Source organism: Sapajus apella, unplaced genomic scaffold, assembly GCF_009761245.1.
Source record: "Sapajus apella isolate SASKATOON/1434 unplaced genomic scaffold, GSC_monkey_1.0 scaffold157, whole genome shotgun sequence".
NCBI lineage: Eukaryota > Metazoa > Chordata > Mammalia > Primates > Cebidae > Sapajus > Sapajus apella.
In genome coordinates, this window is record NW_022437097.1 from 2,102,263 (window position 1) to 2,121,530 (window position 19,268).

The 19,268-nt window shown below is 37.6% G+C and overlaps 1 protein-coding gene across 10 annotated transcripts in view; it reads left to right on the forward strand.

Moving 5' to 3' along the window:
- The first annotated feature begins 827 nt into the window (after positions 1-827).
- The window catches only part of TUT7 (terminal uridylyl transferase 7), a 69,406-nt gene continuing 50,965 nt past the window's right edge, over positions 828-19,268 (forward strand). For 4 of the 10 annotated variants that reach the window (XM_032266323.1, XM_032266321.1, XM_032266318.1 and 1 more), the window contains exons 1-10: positions 828-1,091; positions 2,126-2,676; positions 7,673-7,854; positions 8,401-8,517; positions 9,028-9,205; positions 10,980-11,068; positions 13,119-13,170; positions 14,076-14,145; positions 14,943-15,069; positions 16,255-16,374. In XM_032266323.1, coding sequence (XP_032122214.1) covers positions 2,157-2,676; positions 7,673-7,854; positions 8,401-8,517; positions 9,028-9,205; positions 10,980-11,068; positions 13,119-13,170; positions 14,076-14,145; positions 14,943-15,069; positions 16,255-16,374 — 1,455 coding nt within the window. In that variant the 5' untranslated portion in view covers positions 828-1,091; positions 2,126-2,156. The remainder of the gene's footprint in view (positions 1,092-2,125; positions 2,677-7,672; positions 7,855-8,400; positions 8,518-9,027; positions 9,206-10,979; positions 11,069-13,118; positions 13,171-14,075; positions 14,146-14,942; positions 15,070-16,254; positions 16,375-19,268) is intronic. The other 6 variants (XM_032266328.1, XM_032266324.1, XM_032266326.1 and 3 more) reach the window with 2 other exon arrangements.

Here is a 19,268-nt window from a genome sequence, read left to right on the forward strand (position 1 = left end):
AACACCGCAAATAGGAAGGTCACAAAGAAAGAAAACAAAGGAACCCGAGTTCGAAGTGTGCTTTCTTCAGTTCAAAAGTTGTAGTTTAACGGTCCCTGGTCATCCCCTGCCATTACACATACTCTTCGAAACGCCCTTTTTTTTTTTTTTTTTTTTTTTTTTTTAAGTAAAAGTTATCCCTAAACAACCTAAGATAAAAGCAGACCATTTTCCTTGACCACTCTGAGATCTGGGTGAGCAGTGGATGTTTAAATGCTGGCATTTCTACAAGGTCGGCAATTAAGAATTCACGAAAATAATCACGCCGAATTATCAGAAAAACACCAAAAGCGCTATGAGGCCTCGGAGCCTTCGCTCCCCCTGGAAGCTACCAGGTAGCACATAGGGGCAAAGCTCAGGCCCCGAGCACTGGGAATTCGGCTGTGCCCTCCCGCCGGCTCCGCGTCCCTCTCCGGGCGCAGAAGTCTCGGCTCCCGCGCCTCTCTCGAGCATTCAGCGCCCAGAGCAGAGAGCGGAGCCTGAGGCGCGTCGAAGCCGGGACGGAAAAGGGGCCGGTGCTGCTCTGGGGAGTTGTTGGGGCCTGGCCCCCGCGCGCCGGAAAAACCGGCGAACCGGCTATCCCGCAAGCAGCCAGTAATCCGCCCGCGCCGAGGGGCACGCCCCAGGGCCAGACCAGACGCCCGACACCCAGAGGGCGGGTGCTGGGACGCGGACCAGGCGGGGCCAGGCTGGACCAGGCGGGGCAAAGCGCGCGGGGCGGACCCCGAGCGTGGGCGGGGCACCGCGGGGCGGGGCGCGGCGGGCGGCCCTCCCGGCGCGGCGCGCGTTTCCGGTGTGCGCGGCGGAGCGCTAGGGCGGGGGCACAGTCGGCTCCCAATCGCGCACAATGAGACAGCGCTGAGCGCCGGAAGTGGGGCCGAAGGAAAACACGGAGAGGGAGCCCGGCCGGGACAGGAAGAGGCTGGGGACCGCGGCGAAGGTGGTGAGTGATCCTGGGCGCCTTCTCCTCACGTCCCTGCCAGACTCGCCTCCGCGCTGATTCTCCAGTGGGTTTCCTGGACTCCAGAGTAGCGGTCCGCCTGGCCCCGGAGGTACGTTGGTTCCATCCCCCGTCGGCCTCCTCGCACCAGTTTAGGTGACCGAGGATCCCCCAGGCCGGCAGAGACTGAGCTCTCGGTTCGAGTCCGTGTTTTCACTTTTTGTCACACTCTGAGGGCACAGAAGATGGGATTTGGGTCAAGGCATTCGTCTCTGGCCCTCTGGCCGGCTGGGGGAACCCCGGAACCCCATGGAGGCAGCAGGTCACTTCCTGCTTCCTGGTCCCCACGGTGGCTTCTTGGCCAGGAGTGCAGGGACGCCTCCTCTTTCTCCGCGTCGGGCTCAGAAAGGTGGAAACTGAGGCAGATCGGTGGTGGAGCGTTCAGATGAGGATTGAAAAGGAGTGTCATTCCTCGGGGAATTGCTGTTCCTGACAAAACCAGACTTGTTTGTGGTTGGAGAACGGGGATTGAGGATGTTAGCTGGAGTTGTCGCTTGATCGGAAACCCAGCCCCTTTGATTACAACTACACCTTGGTCTGGAGCCCAGCCCCTCCGTAACCTAAGCGCTCAAAGCCGGTCTGTCCGGAATGGTGGTGGTGAAGGGACGGAAATTGGGAGTTGAGAGATGTAGTACTCCGTTGACGTAAAGTTTCGGTGTATAACACTTACAAATAATTGCCCACTTCAAAAAAAAGACTCTTTCGGGAGTTTAGTAATATATTGGCTTGGGATGAGGTTTTCTTTGAAGAGAAACGCATTGTTACCTAGGGAAAAGCCGACCAAACTTGTTATGAGTAATATTCTGCTATGCTACAGTTCTCGAATCTATAGATCTCTTATTCACAGATTTATTCTTCATGCTAAATAGTATTAATTTTCATGAAGAATATTAGAGGACCAAGGCTCTCAACCTCTAGGGTAATGCACTGATTATTAAGGATGTGATAGAATTTTTGTTTTAAAAAAATAGAGAAAGTTTCTTTCTTAAAGGCTTTTGGGCATCTGCACGATAAAGGTGTTATTTTGTATACTTGTGTGATATCTTGTTATATAGTTTGATGTTTCCCCAAAATGCCTTCTTTCAGGTGCAAAGTAAGAAAATTGAAGTCAAAGACCATGGGAGATACAGCAAAACCTTATTTCGTGAAGCGCACTAAAGACCGAGGGACTATAGATGATGATGATTTCAGAAGGGGTCACCCCCAACAAGATTATTTAATAATGGATGACTATGCTAAAGGCCATGGCAGTAAAATGGAAAAGGGCCTTCAAAAAAAAAAGGTAACACCAGGGAACTATGGGAATAACCCCAGAAAAGGACCATGTGCTGTTTCCAACAATCCATATGCATTTAAAAACCCAATCTACAGTCAACCCGCTTGGATAAATGACAACCACAAAGATCAGAGTAAGAGACGGCTGTCTGATGAACATACTGGTAATTCAGACAACTGGAGAGAATTCAAACCTGGACCTAGAATTTCTGTTATAAACAGACCAAGAAAAGACTCCTTTCAAGAAAATGAAGATGGTTATAGGTGGCAAGACACAAGAGGCTGCAGAACTGTAAGACGACTGTTTCATAAAGACCTAACAAGCCTAGAAACCACGTCAGAAATGGAAGCAGGAAGTCCTGGTAATGTTTTCCCACTTGTCAGCGATGTCTTACTCTTTTTCATCCAAATGAGTTTTGTTATTTTCAGCAATTTAGTTTCAGTTTTTCATAGTTTCTGTTTTAAGATGTGGTCACTTATTGTGATTATTTTAAGGACTGTAATCATGATATTTGGGCAGCTTCAACACATTTCACATCTTGATCCCTTTAAAAGTTTATTGTGCCCCAAGGCTCATTTTACTTTAGTAAACATGTTTTCTGTAACATGTTTTTTACACAAGAGGGTAGTTATATGCCTCAGGGGACCATATCATAATTGCTCAGTGGTGTGTATATTTTAAAAATTATGATTATACTTTTGCATTTGAATAATGAATGTGTTCATAATATACACGACAGAATATAAACTTTTTTAAAAAAAAAAAACTTATCTGTTGATGTAAAAACACAATATAGACTGTGTTTATCTCCTGCAACAAGAGATACATCTTTTGGGTGTAGTGTCAGTGTCCTGAGAAGGATAATCTAAGATTTTTGTTTTTCAAAAGGATCATGACAGGTTGAGAAACAAGTTTAGAAAGTCAGAAATACAGATTCAAGCTTTGCTGTTTGGTTTCAATAAGACCAAAACTAATTTCGAAGTGCCCTCACATGCTTGGTTAATTGCCCCAAAGGGATAATAAGGAGATAATATGTTTTTCTAAAAGCAAAAGGTAGATTTTGTCCATGTGGCAGTGATTTCTACAAACAGGAAGGTTATTTTTGTCTAATGGGCAATATTCACTGAAATGAAGTAAAGATATAAATTAGATGGAAAAAATGAAACAATAGTATCATAGTTGGAAACCTGGACTTTGTAAGTTTATTGGCTGAAAGCCTCTTAGTGGTCGCATAGAATGTGTTGCAAACTGGCCAGCACTTTTAAATAAAATTTTTGAGTTTAAGTGCATTCAGTCAATGCAGCCACTTTCTAGACCACTCCATGCCTTTTCCCTTCATGTTATCTCATAGTGGCCAGTTCATATATAGGTTACCTATAAGGTGTTTGAATTTGTGTCCTGTGCATATAGAATACTTAAAAGTGAAAAGGTCATCTCTTATCTTTACAAGGTCTTAGGATAAAAATAAAAGTCTCAAGCATTTGTTAAATGGGGGGAAATGTGCTTTTCAGAGATACTTCTAGTTGTCAGATCTATTTATTTATTTCTATTTTATTTTATATTTTACTTTTTGAGACAGAGTCTCACTCTGTCTTCCAGGCTGGAGTACAGTGGTGCAATCTTGGCTCACTGCAACCTCTGCCTCCCAGGTTCAAGCAGTTCTCCTGCCTCAGCCTCCTGGGTAGCTGGGACTACAGGCACACACCACCAAACCAGCTAATTTTTGTATTTTTAGTAGAGATGGGGTTTTAGCATTTTGGCCAGGCTGGTCTTCATCTCCTGACCTCGTGATCTGCCTGCCTCAGCCTCTTAAAGTGCTGGGATTACAGACGTGAGCCATCGTGCTTGACCGAAAAGCATTTTAAAAAGAATGTTTATAGATCAAAACTTTGCAACCGGTTGTTGACTAGAAAACTTTTGTATGTATTTTTATCTTATATGTGTTCTTATAAAAGCAACTTAAAGTTGCTTTTAAGTGTATTTGAATAGGAAATGCATTTTGCTGTCATTTTATTGGAGGTAATTCAAAAGCTTGCATGTTTTCCCTGTATGACATACAGGTATATTCTTTCACAATTATTGAGTAAAGGCTTCATATTGGAAGTATTAGGATTTGATGTAACATTTACTTTAGAGACTATTCAACTGAAAGTATAAAGTAAAAAAGGATCTCATTAAAGAGATTGAAATTTATTTATCAAAATTGTGTCTTAGTAAGAAAGGGTCTGCCGGGTGCGGTGGCTCACGCCTGTAATACCAGCACTTTGGGAGGCCAAGGTGGGCAGATCATGAGCTCAAGAGATTGAGACCACCCTGGCCAACATGGTGAAACCCTGTCTCTACTAAAAGTACAAAAATTAGCCAGGTGTGCTGGCACGCATCTGTAGTCCCAGCTCCTCAGGAGGCTGAGACAGGAGAATCGCTTGAACCTGGGAGGCGGAGGTTGCAGTGAGCCGAGATGGTGCCATGTACTCCAGCCGGGCGACAGAGTGAGACTCCATCTCAAAAAAATAAACAGATAAAAAATAAGGAACAGTGTGAAAAGATATAATGAAAATTATGTTAGAGTTGCTTTTTTTTTTTTGTGCCCGAAATACAGTACTACTTTCTTTTTCTTTAGCTCTACATTACTGCCCCTACCTTATCCCTCAAATGTCCTAGGTTGCCAATTTAATGTATTTGGGACATTGCTATTAATGATCATAGCTGGAAAGCATCCACTTAAATACACATGTCCTTTGTGAACCATATGCAAATAAAATAGGGAAACTTGGAATGCTGAATGTAGAGAACTGTTATGACAATAAATCCGAGGTGAGCCAGGTAGTCTTCCTCTAACTAATTATGAGAATTTCTCATCAGTACCTAGCTTTACCCTCCAAGAGTCCCTCCAGTGAGAGTTTTTGACAGTTTTTACCATGGATTCCTGGGAAACTCAGTTTAGAAGGTTGCGTTACCTTGTCAGTGCTAGTCCACTGTAGATGTGAATGGGTATGTTCCAAGAAGGGCTTTTAGTAACTTTTTTCCAGTTTTTATGTTGTTAGATAAAAGGCTGAATTTCAGGATTCTATCCTTTGTTTGTTTTTAGACAGTTTCACTGTGTCACTGAGGCTGGAGTGCGATGGTGAAATCATGGCTCACCGCAGCCTCACCTCCTGGACTTAAGCAATGCTCCCACCTCAGCCTCCTGAGTAGCTGGAACACACAGGAGCATGTCATCTTCCCTGGCTGATTGTTTTCATTTTTGCTAGAGATGACGTCTCACTATGTTGCCCGGGCTGGTCTTGAACTCCTGAGCTCAAGCAATCCTCCCACCTCAGTCTCCCAAAACACTGGGGATCACAGGCATGACCCACTGCACCTGTCCCCATCCATATTTTAATCTATATTTTCAATCCCTTTACTTTGATTTAGCCAGGTGGTTTTGGAGAAGTTGTTCTCTTGGATTAGCATTGTCCCCATCTGTACAATGGGGACGATATTAGTATTAGCAGGATTGCTGTAGGGATTAAATTGAGGCAGAACATATAAAGTGCTTTAAATCTATTGCATAATAAGATACACCATCCTGGTAGCTGCCGTTATCTGACAGAATTTCTGCAGCCATCCACTTCTGTATAAGAGCGATAGGAGTTAGTTACTTGTGGTCTTTGGAGGAAGAGAGAAGTTACTCTTTCTAGAAAGTGACAGCAAGTACAGTAATATGGAGAAGGTTTTGTGACCAGAAGAGAGGAAGGGTTTAAAAACGAATTCAGTTCCCTATCAGTCACTGGCTTGCAAACTAATAGGGGTTTTTCTAAAGGGTGTTGGAATATTATTCGAAATTTGTAATGAGTTTTTGCCTAAGAAACCTGTAATAATAAAGTCAGATGTAACTTTTTTGATAACATTTATGGTAAGCAAACTAAATGAGAGTGGACACGTCTCTAAGTAAAAGAGGTGCTTATCTGAATTTAAAAAATTGTTCAGACCAGGAATACTGGCCTTAAAAGATTATGATAAATTTAATTGGGAGTAGGGGAAGTATTAAAAAGGAAGTATTAAGGTAGCCTGATTTTCTGTTCAAATGACAACTTAACCTTTTAGTATTTATTTGTTCAGTGCCTTTTGACTGATTTTTTTAAAACTACTTTTCTAACACTTTAATTTTTTTTTTTAATTTTCTCATATTATGGAAGTTGTTTGCAGAATGTCATGATAGTCATCTCAGGTAGTTTTAAAGCAATGCTTGCTGGCTATCCTTTAGAGCTCTCAGCAAGCTTTTTATAAAATTGGAGGCCTTATATTTCCTTTTTGGACAGATTTTTTTCAGCCAGCCAGCTCATTGTAATTGCCATACTAGTAATAATGAGTCTCTCTGAAAACTTTATGGAGTAATTGCCTCATGTAGGACATTTCAGTAGGTTTATATTTCCAAGCACTAATGTGTTACTAATAGTTTCATTTTTCAAAACTTAAAATAAGTTATCAAAGCTATATAAAACAATTTTTTATAGTTTAATCCCACAATCACTTTAAAGTTGAAAAGTTGTAGGTTTTAAAAAGGAAGAGAATTATTATTCATTATAAGGACTGTAGAACTAATAGCAGGGTTTATAAACAAATGTACTTAGAGAAAACTTTTGTTTCAATTGCCCGTTGTTTTTTTCCTTTGAAATATGCTCAGTGTACAGGCCATTCAAAGAAGCTAAAATGAAAGTAAAGATAAAATGAGAGATAGTTGTCCTTAGTAAATAAAGGTTTGGCTTCAACTTCTTCATATTAATGGAGGGACCCGGCTTACGTGTTATTGAAGGCTAAATTTGCAACTAAATGATTGATTTTTCACTCCACATGAGGATGTAGTTAATTTCTCAGTTGTCCAGGGGTACATTGTCCATTTTGCCTTATTGAGATTGTTCACTTACAGAAAATGAAGGCAAATGTGGATGGTTTTAATTAGAATAGGTGTACTTTCAAGTATTATTAGAATATATTAGATATATTTACAGTATGTATTGTAATATATTACATGTAATAGAATTATAGATATAGTTGCCTTCAGAGTATAATTTTTCTGTTGTTTGAGTATACTCAACAGTATACCAGGAAGAGATAACAAAAATAAATTATATGATAGAAGTAGAATTCTTTTAAGTTTTCCAAAATGATGATTTCTATGGATTAACGTCTGCAGGTGATGTGCTCACTGACTACGGTATTCAAGCATTTTGTACATGGAACAACTACCTTTCCTTCTGCTGTGCATGCAGATGTGATTTATTCTCCCACATGATTTAATATATATGTAAGGTGTGCTTTTTACTCAGGAGTAGCATTATTCAATATTGCCAATAATGTTTTTCTCCCAACTTAAGAAAACAAGAAGCAGAGGTCCAGGCCTAGGAAGCCACGGAAGACTAGAAATGAGGAAAATGAGCAGGATGCAGACTTGGAGGGCCCCGTGATCGACGAGTCTGTGCTTTCAACGAAGGAGCTGCTGGGCTTACAGCAGGCTGAGGAGAGACTGAAAAGAGACTGCATTGACAGGCTAAAAAGGGTAACATCCTTATATATATATATATATATATATATATGTACGTATGTATATATATGTTGGTTAGAATTCTGGTTTTGACCTAAACTTTGTTAGTAATTGAGTATACGTGCTCTGATCAGTTAGATACCCTACTCTGGTTATTGGTATTTAAGCACTACAAGTTAAAAGTGATATCCAGTGTGATTTAATAGGATTAGGAGTCATTGCTATTATACTTAAAATGACTGTTAGGGTTGTGATAAAGGGAACAATAACAGTAGCAATTTTTTTAAAAAAGAAGCAGCCAGGCACAGTGGTGTTCCTATAGCCCCAGTCACTTGTGAAGTTTAAGGCAAGAGGATTGCTTAAGCTCGGGAGTTTGGGACTGTAGTATGCTATAATGGCATCTGTGAATAGCCAGTGCACTTCAGCCTGGGCAACATAGTGAGACCCCTGTCTCTTTAGAGAAAATAAATTGAAGGGGAAATTATTTCCTGGCTGATTTTGTTTATCTGCATGTTTGGTTATACGTATATCTCTCTCTAAATAAATCTCTTCAAATTATAGCGACCACGAAACTACCCTACAGCAAAGTACACCTGCAGACTCTGTGATGTTTTAATTGAATCCATTGCATTTGCCCATAAGCATATCAAGGAGAAGAGGCACAAGAAAAACATTAAGGTAAGTTGAATGTAACCGAAACAAGTCTGCTTACTTGTCAGTTGTTATTACTTGTCATCTTTGTGGCTTTCTTCTCCTTAAGGCTATGCTATTGATAAGCTTACTGCTTTATTTATTGAATAATTTGAGCCAAAATACATAATATATTAGGTCAGATGTGTTTTACTGGTTAGTCTTGTGAATTTTCTTAAGGGCAGCATCAGGATATATGAAGTCATCGATTGGACCTAGGTATATGTCCTTATACTAATATTAAAGCAAACATTGTTTTTAAGTACGGTTTTTAATATTCTTTCCTTATAGTTTCACCTTGTGCCTGCTTATCCTTTGTTATCACTGATTCATATTATGTGCATAAGGAAATAAGTTTGATAGGATGAAGAGTAACAGAGCTAAGATGAGAAGGGAGGGCTAAGAAAAAGAAAACTCTGTAGGGCCTTATTGTCTTTGTGAATGGTAGAAGGTTAAAAACTGTAAGTCATTTTTAATCTCAACATTTGATCTTAAAAGGAGAAGCAAGAGGAAGAGTTGCTCACTACGTTACCCCCACCAACACCCTCCCAGATAAATGCAGTTGGCATTGCCATTGACAAAGTAGTACAGGAATTTGGCTTACACAGTGAGAACTTGGAACAGAGGCTAGAAATCAAACGTATCATGGAAAATGTGTTTCAACACAAGTTACCAGGTATTTTCTAGGTTTGCTTTTTTCTGTTTAAGTACCTAAAAGTACCTCATTCATTTCTCCTACCAGTAGTAATTTTCACCAAATAATTTGCCATGTCATGAAGCTCTTGTGTTTTCTGGTTTTTTTGGTTTGTTTTCCCTGGCTTTTCCCAAGGTAACAAGGACTTTCACATACATTACCATTGTAAACCTGTTTCCATTATAAATTTTACCGTGTGTGTGAACGTTAAGTTGAATGCTACATATTGTTGGGGCACTATGGGACTGTTCAGTATATATTTGTTTGCCTTTCTACTCATCTAAATTGACACTAAATTTTGAGTTAAAATCAAGAGAAGTATCCTGAAATTATTTTCAGGTTATTTATTTCAAAAAAAATTTTTTTTAACTTTATTAAAAGAATTGCAACATTTAAAATGAACTTTCAAAACTAGTTTTAAGAAATTTGTAATGGATTTTGTGTACTGTTGAATTGATTTTCCAAGTTATGTCTGTCTTCTGCCTATTTTTAACTTTAGATCCTTGGCATAATGGGGAGGGGGGACAACTGTTTGGAGTGTATTACTATGAAAATTTAAAGCTAGGTATGGTCAGTGCCTGACACAACTACTGTCAATCCTTGATAGCAACAAACCCCACCCCATGTCATCCCCCAGCCCCCACTGGCCATTCCTGTTTAGGTAAATGGTTGGAATAGCTTAATCATTCTCAATCCTTGCTGTGCATCAGAATTATCTGTGAAGCCACAGACAACAATTTTTACAAAGCTCAACAAGTGATTCTGATCCACAGCTAGGGTTGGAATCATTATTTATATTTGTCACCTTATAAACCTTAAAACCATTTGCTCTCCTGAAAGAGCATACATATAGTATTTGTAATATATGTACTTTCATAAGAATAAGGGAAAATAATCTACTCATTTTATTATATAAGTATCTCCTGAAAAGTCAATTGTAACTTTGATGATTTTTGCTTTAGAGTTTCAAGTAAAAATGAATGTACTTTGTTGTGGAAAACTGCTAAAACCCAAGGAAATCACTTGAATTTTAGCAAACCTTAAACAAAACAACCAATCTCTAATGAGAAAGGATACTATTTTGGCATCATAGTAAAACATTGAAAATAAATGCCATACATACAGGCAGTACACATAAATGCACATCTTCCTCTGAAGAGTGAAGTGTGTGCTGCCTAGCATTTTAAATTATATCAGTGATGTTGTAATTATTCTTCAAAAGTTTATCTTATAGAGATTATGTTACAACAAATGCTTTTTGTTCATAATGTAATGAAAAATTCATATTAAATATGCCAAAAGATTATTTTATTATTGTTTTAATAAAACCTCTTTATAGCAAATTACACCTATGTGTGCATTCTAAAAGGTGAAAAGAAATGTTTCATTAGCTCTTGAATATACTACCAGGTTTATAATCTGAAACAAAGGCATCCTTTTTCAACTGGCACATTTAAAAAATTTCAAATAGTATTTTCTTCATAAAATGTGAACATGATAATGTAGCAGTTTGACATTTTACAACTGACATGAAGAATGGCTGTTAAGCTAAATCATAGCTGATGCAGCCTTCCGTGATTGATTAAGTGAAGAGCAAAGAGCCACCTATTCCTGTCCTTGGTTTATGCCAGTCTTGAATACAAGTTTGCTTTTGTGTGTAATTTTAACTAATGGTTCTGTTTCTGAAATAGCTGTGCGTTGTTATAACTTTTGAGAAATTCTACTACATTTATAACTTTCATTTATTTATTTTTAGATTGTTCGCTAAGATTATATGGGTCATCCTGTAGCAGATTGGGTTTCAAAAATTCAGATGTGAACATTGACATCCAATTTCCAGCCATTGTAAGTACAAAATGAAATGTTGGCATTTTCAGAGTGGTATAGAAATTCTTTCTTGCAAATGTAAACTGTCTATGAATATATTTTAAGTGTAATGACAGCATCCACTTGCCTTCAGTTTCAGAGCCTTTTTTAAAAAAAAAAAAAAAATACCCTGCAAATTTTTATGCTTATTTTACTCTGTAGATCTTTCATACTTCCAACACTGGTTTTCCAACCATGTGCACCTAATGGGGATATTTAGGTTCTGTTACTTTTACTTTTTTCTGTTACAATAAATTTTCTTGATAAAATCAACTTTCCAATGGCAGGAAGGGAATTCAGATTTTAAACAGTGTAGATATTTAAAGATTTATGATCTGAAAGCTTAATTATCTCTGGAATTTCCTCTTTTTGTATACCTATTTTGTTGAAGTAATTACGCTTTTAAAGAATCACACTTATCTTGGATTTCTGGTTTAAACATGATTGAAAAGTATGTTTATGACTTAGAATTTTAAAACTGGAATGTAGCTGGGCACGGTGGTACAGTCCTGCAGTCCCAGCTACTCTGGAGGCTGAGGCGGGGTGATCATGAGCCCAGAGTTTGTAGCTGTAGTGAGCTGTGACTGCACTTGAGAATTGCTGCTGCATTCCAGCTTGGGTAACATAGTGAGACCCTATCTCTTAAAAAAACAAACAAACAAACAAAAAACCTGAAGGGCACTTTAGTAAATTATCCATTTCTCTACCAGTAGTTCCCACAGGCTTGTTTGTAGATGATCTGTTTGCAGTTACTTGGGTTGCTTGTTAAAAATCCGGATTGTGAACTGGGCGCAGTGGTTTAACCCTCTATTCCCAGCTACTCCGGAGGCTGAGGGTCAGAGGATTACTTGACAGCAGGAGTTCATGACCAGCCTGGCCAGCCCCATCTCTCTCAAAAAACAATCCAGATTCTGGGGCCCCAGAGGTTCTATTTCATAACCTCTCTCCTCTTGCTATACCTGACTGCTGTAGCTACCTGGTAAGCTACCCAATAGATCTTATCGGTTTTTAAACTTTAAATTCTGATCAGTGATTTACCAGTCAAAGCAGTTATTTTGATCTGGTGTCATTAATTCATTTAGCAAATATTCACTAATCCCATTTGTGTGGCAGACATACTGAGTTATAAAGGACAAAACAAAGATGGTTCCTCTTTATGGAACTCATCTAGTAAAGGAGATAAGTAATTACCTTGTAATTATAGTGAGAGCTGTGCAGGTAAACAAGGTTCAGGGATAGAAAAAGGACAAGGGCTGGGCAGAGATACAGCAGTCATGAAGGCCTCTTTAAAGAGGGAACATTTAAGCTGAGTTCTAAAAGTTGAAAAGGAGTCTGTGGGAGAGGGGAAAACGCTAGGGGTGGGGAGGAAAAGAGTTTCAGGCAAAGTGGGCAGCATTTGCAAATACCCTAAAACAATAAAGAGCTTGGCATATTCAAGGAGCTAAAAGAAAGGTTGTATAAATGTGGTAAAGAGACCGAGAAAACTGAGAATTAGGATGGAGAGGTAGGCTGGGCCGGAGTTGCAGAATAGTGTAGTCCGTGGTAAAGAATTTGGTTTTGATTTAAGGGTACTAAGAAGTCATTGAGAGTTGTAAGGATACGGTTTATGATTTTAAATGGTTCTGGTTCCAATGCGAAACAAGGATTTTAAAAAGAAAGGCGAGACTGACTCCAGGACCAGTAAGCTATCTGTTGCAGTGGTATTAGAGTGAGAGGTAATATTGTTAGCAGTGTGACAGATTTCCAGCTACCACTTTGAGACTTGCTGAGAGGCAGGTTACCTCAATAATTAGTTCATGAGATGTTAATGGTGTAGTAGGTCTCTTGCCCACATTCATCCTCATTTGGTGTTGATCTGTCTTTGACTGACATATGCACACAGCATAGTAAGTAGTTTCTTTACTCGGGTAGCAATGTGTATTTCTCATTTAGAAAGGAGCTTGGGGAACTTCAGTCAGATGACTGTATTATATCAGTGAAGCAAAATCACTTAGGAATAATTTCATGTATTCGTTGATTTATTTCCTAGATGTCTCAGCCAGATGTCCTCTTACTTGTTCAAGAATGTTTAAAGAACAGTGGTAAGGCTAAATTCCACATTTTAAAATTTTTATGTTGTCTAAATTTGGATATATCTTATTTCTCAAACTTTAAAAATAGCAAGGCATGTTTTAAAAATTATTTATATGGGTAATATCCAAAGTAAAAAACAAGGGAAATGCCCAGGAATTATTAACTAGAGTACTGTTAGTAGTTCTGCTATGCAGAATAACCATTTCATAAGTAAAGCTTTTAGCTTGATGACATCATCACTATTTTTAAAGATTAAATGAGTCCTAGATGTGACTAAGAAATGCAAAATATGTAAAATGTACTCTTGAGAATAAAGCCAAAGGATAATCTGCTTTTATCAATGGTTAAAATCACTATTTTGCCAACAGTGAATAGGTGTGACCCAACCCTGATTAGTGAATCCGCAGATTTGTGCCCATTTAGGTTTATCAGTTGTCTAATATAATGTCCAGCTTGGGGCTTTATGGCTTTTTGTTTTTTACATAGGCCTCAAGAAACTGTCATCTCTTGGATTAGTCATCCCCATCTTCCTTGTTCTAGTTAAATTTTTTCTTCAATCGATACATATTTTAACACTGAACATTTTAGTACCTTTTGCAGCAACTTTGTTTTTAAGTGTATTATCTGTAGTTCTAATTGTTATCCATGTAACATTTGAATTTTCTGATCCAATGATGTAGTCACTTCTCATGAAACATTCATTTTGCAAACTAAGGATTTTATATTAATGTGATAACTTGATATTTAAATATAATACTTTTTCCTTTTCAAGTCATTTCAGAGCTTTATTTGGTAGTGGTCTTTCAAAAGACTCAACAGCTAAGGCACAACTGGTACTTGTACTTTATCTGGTTCTGCTTTTAAACAAAGCTTTAATTAACCCACTTCGTATTTTTTTTTCTTCTTTCCTCAGACTCCTTTGTTGATGTTGATGCAGACTTCCATGCTAGGGTGCCAGTGGTGGTGTGCAGAGAAAAGCAAAGGTCTCATTTCTTTAAACTGTTTATTTATTAACTATCGATTTGCCAAAAGCACAAATACTTTACTAAATCTTAATGTCCAATTTCTAGAATTATAAGCTTTTTATTTGGTTATCACATATGGTTCCTACTAACATTCTCCCTATACTTTTGGCATTTGATATAAAAGGGGAAAATCTTATTTTAAAAATAATAAAATTACTTAAAAGAAAAAATAAAGGAAGGAAACATTTCAGTCCATTTCAACTCGTTAAAAAACAGCCTTATTAAATAGTTACCTGCTGTAATCACCTGTATTTGCCATCCTTTTTAGCAACATTTATGGCAGTGCTGAGTTAACAGTGTGACCTTTCCAGTTTATCTCTCTCTCCCTCTATGTGAAAGTATTACCGTCACTACTGTAAATGGGTGATTTATAGGCTGAAATGATTCTTCATTTAGGCAGATTCCTCCAACTCTTGGGAAAACACTCTTGTATTGTTACAGAGATGAATGATGCTCCCATTTGAAACATTTTATAATGTTTTCCAAAAAAAATAATTTTAATATTTGAAAACACAAAATTGTAGTCCCAAAAAGTAAAGTTTATTCAGAAATAGCTACAATATCTTTCTTGTAAAGAAAATTCGATTTCTTAAATGACTCATAAAGATGTAGTGAGTTTAACTTTTAAGCTTTTTTTATTTTTGAAGTATATATTATCCGTGTATATTAGTTGTTGGCATAAAAGATACTTTTAAGACCTGTATAACACTTTTTTCTTTTTTTCTTTCCCATTCTTATCCTCTACCTCTCACCAGTGGTCTTCTTTGTAAAGTGAGCGCAGGAAATGAAAATGCTTGTTTGACAACAGAGCATTTAACTGCCCTTGGAAAACTGGAACCAAAGCTGATTCCTTTGGTGATTGCCTTTAGGTACTGGGCAAAGGTAAGCTTGAGTTCTTTAAATGCATGAATACATTCTACATATGTATAAGCAGCATGCTTTGATTTTTACTTAGTTAATTTAATCTTCAATGTTTAAATGCATATTTATAGACATCAAAAGGAGAAAGCCATCTAAATTTTGCAACAGAAACATGTACAGACGGAAGAGTCAGTGTTTCACTTTAACAGTATTGCTCAAAAGATCAAAATGATTTATAGTGCTTATTAAAAATCAGATTTGTGGGTCAAATCTCAGAGGTTAAGGCCCAGGGATTTACATTTTAACTAGTTTACCACAGTGGTTGTTAGGCACAGGAAAGCTGAGATAAAGCTTCTCATATCATATCCAATAACATACACAGAGACTGCAGAAAATAGAAGATACTCTTTGATCTTATTTACATTTCCATAATGTTTTAAATATAATATTCCAATTAAAATACTCAAACAGTAGAACATTTAACATTCCCCCAAATGTAAGGTTGAATCATGATTATAAAATTGAAATTCTGTGTATGTGTTTTTAGAGAAAAGCAAAAGCTTTACTGATTCAGGTATATCAATAACAATAGATAGTTCCTCTTTCTTGGATCCCGAATGAACAAACGATGTCCCACTCTTCACTAGGTAAATGATAATTGGAATATACTATTCTTTGAAAACCACCTCCTGCTTCTTCACTAAGTAGAATGTGCCTTTTTAGCTGTTTTTTCTATTAGTGATGATGAGTTTGTCCATGTTCTCTTCCTGTATCAACCTTTGTGACCAAAACATGCATTATCAAGGCTATGGGTTAGGGTAAGAGAACCATTGAACTGGCTTACATTTGCAAGTGAATGGTCATTTTTAATTCATTAACATATGTTCTAACCAAATGAATGAATTTACCATGGATATCAAAAAAATAAAATGGGAAATAATATTTTAGGGCTGTCCATGAGTGAGTATGGTTAACAGGATTAAATATTCAAAATTGAAACTATCACTTAAAACCACAATATGTGGTTGCTGCAAAAGGAAGTTTTATATATAAATAAGGAACTTGTATATTTTATAACTGGTATTTTCATCCAAAGAATTACCATAAATCATGTAATAAGAATGAAGTTACAGGTTTTAGGCCAAATCGGGTAAATGACAAATTCATGCAAAAAGAATGCTTAACCTTTTTTTCTCTTGTTTGTAGCTTTGCAGTATAGATCGCCCTGAAGAAGGAGGTCTGCCACCTTATGTGTTTGCCCTTATGGCCATTTTCTTTCTTCAGCAGAGGAAAGAACCCCTTTTGCCTGTATATCTAGGATCATGGGTATAAAACTTTTTTTTGCTTATATATCTGAACTGAATTTGATACAAGTTTTGCATAATTTCAAAATCTAGACACCTAACCAGAACTGACATGGTTTTATTTATTCTATTAGTGTGAATATTCATACCTTTCACTGCTGAAATATTAATGTCTTTGATTTCCATATGCTGACCTGTAACCTGCTTAGGGATATTATTACCTTTCTAGACTGCAAAATCTCTTAATTTTTGAAATATATATGGTCCTGAGATGAACAACAGACTGTGACCCTGTATGAAATTTACCATTTAATATATTATTTTTTTGGGTACGGTTTTCTAAATTGATACTTGAATTTACCTATCACCTTTAGACAGACAGACTGTGGGAAGCATTTGGTTCACTGTAACTTCCTTTCTGTTTCTAATCTATTTCTCCCCATAACCTATAAAACAAAAAAATACATAAACATTGAGATTGCTACCTGTACCACTAGATGCAGAACCTAATAGTCATCTCTTGAATAATATTTTGACATTTTTAAGATGAATTAGAATTCATATGATCAGTCTTTCTGGATAAATTAATGTTGAGTTGATTTGTTCAAATAAGATTTAAGAAGAGACCATTTGAAAGAGTGAAAATGATAATTAGCTCATCCTCTTAGAAACCTTATTTTTAATCCCTTGGTATTACCTTGATATATTTTTATGTGTAGAAGGACTCCCATTTTGTAGAAAGACCCCTTAGAGAAAAGCTTACTTTGACACATTGGCTATTTTAACTACTTTTCTTAATACATACAGGTTTCTCTAATTATTTAAGGGGTTCTCAACAATGGGGACACATCAAAAAATATATTTAAAGATAATTTTTTCCTTAATAAGCTGAGATTAAGGAGGGACTTCTATCTACCAGGCCCTGGGAATAAAGACTGAAGTAGAATAAGCCACTTATAAAACTATCCTGGCATAAAGGATTATAGCATGTTGTGTATCCTAGTAACCTAAAGGTAGTTCTTTTTGTACCTGTGGTATTGAAATGAGATAATTCAGAGCCACAAGAGGGTATCTTTACCAGACCTCTGTCCTGGTAGAAAAAAGAGCAAGAGAACAAAATCAGCCTTTAGTTGATAAATAACTCTTTCCAGCACACCCAAGTAGGAATCTGGAAAGTCTTTGAAGTTTTCCTTTCACCTTGATCTAAGAGAGACAGGAATTTAGGAAAGTATCAAACCAGTTGGACCCCTGCACCTAAAAAAGCCCTGGAACAGGTTGGATAAGTTGAGTTGCTCACTACTGTCTTACTGAGTGAGATCTGCTTTTTCCTGTGTCTTGATCTTCTCTAAGTAGTCATCTGTCATTCGCATGAGAATGAAGGGAAAAGAAAAAGCTCTTCTGGTGATGAGATTCTCCTAAGGATTTTTCAGGGTAGTGTGGATACCCTTTTCTACGGCCAGTATATTATTTTCTTGTCAGTGATGCTGGAAACTAAAGTGATACCAAATTTGATTTTGATTCAATTATTTGTTTATTCAAAATTTAATGACAAAAGCAGGTATGTGGTGATCAAACACTGGATTGAAATAATTGGATCCATTAAGGCACACTACCACTTGAACCAAAATGAACCTGCCATTTTCAGCATTTTAAACTAGTTAGGGAGTGAAGAGGAAGGAACAAATATTAAGTACCTTATTTATGCTAGATATTTTACATAGATTATTTCTGCAGAAAATCCAATGATATATTATTTCTGCAGAAAATCCAATGAGGTCCTCATAATTATGTACATGAAAGTATTTACACGTTAACTCCTTCAAAATATTTAAAGCACTGTGTATACTAGTCATTGTAGTACTCCCTGAAGGGAATACAAAGATGGACGAGACCAAATTCCCTGTAAAGAAGTTTAATGTTTTGTGCCTGTGTGCCCTGATCTGTCGTTTCAAAAATCTTTTTTTTTTTTTTTTGAGACGGAGTCTTGCTCTGTCACCCAGGCTGGAGTGCAGTGGTGCGATCTCTGCTCACTGCAACCTCCGCCTCCTGGGTTCAAGCAATTCTTCTGCCTCAGCCTTCCGAGTAGCTGGGACTACAGGCGCCCACCGCCACACCCAGCTAATTTTGTTGTATTTTTAGTAGAAATGGGGTTTCATCGTGTTAGCCAGCATGGTCTCAATCTCCTGACCTCCTGATCTACCTGTCTGGGCATCCCAAAGTGCTGGGATTACAGGGGTGAGCCACCATACCTGGCCTTCAAAAATCTTTTAGTCATTCTGTCTCAACCTACTGAGATCTCTTCCATGTTGGAGACTCCAATCCTCTCCAACCTTTACTCCCGATCAGAATTCCCATTTTATTGTCATTAAATCTTGATGTGATTGAAGTTAATCATAGTGAGTTGTGAATGAAGAATAATTTTATATTATACAAACCTAGTCTTTAGCAGATATTGATACTTTAGAGATGCCAGATAATATAGTAGAAAGAAAGGATAGTTTTAAAGTTTAACAGCCCTGGAACCGATCTCGGTTTTACCACTCACATCCTTGTGACCTTGAGTGAGTTATTTAATCTCTGAGCCTCAGTGTCGTTCTGTACCTTAAATGAGATAATGAATGTAAAACTCCTGAAGCAAGGAAGGAGAAAATGTTAGTTGTTTTCTCCTTCAGTAGAATGTCAAGTTCTACTTGTGGTGTGGAAGTGTGAACTCCTAATCAAGTGATCTTTCTGCAAATAACAACTGTAAACTCTGAACAAAATACAGAAGCAACAGCATGAATGTCCTGCAGACTGAACAAATCCAAGCAGGCTTGGGAGAGGAGTCAAAACTTGGAGCAAATGACAAACACAGAATGAGTCCCCTGTTTTTCTGTAGCTCTACCCCTAAAGGCAGCTCTGATTTAAAACAAACAA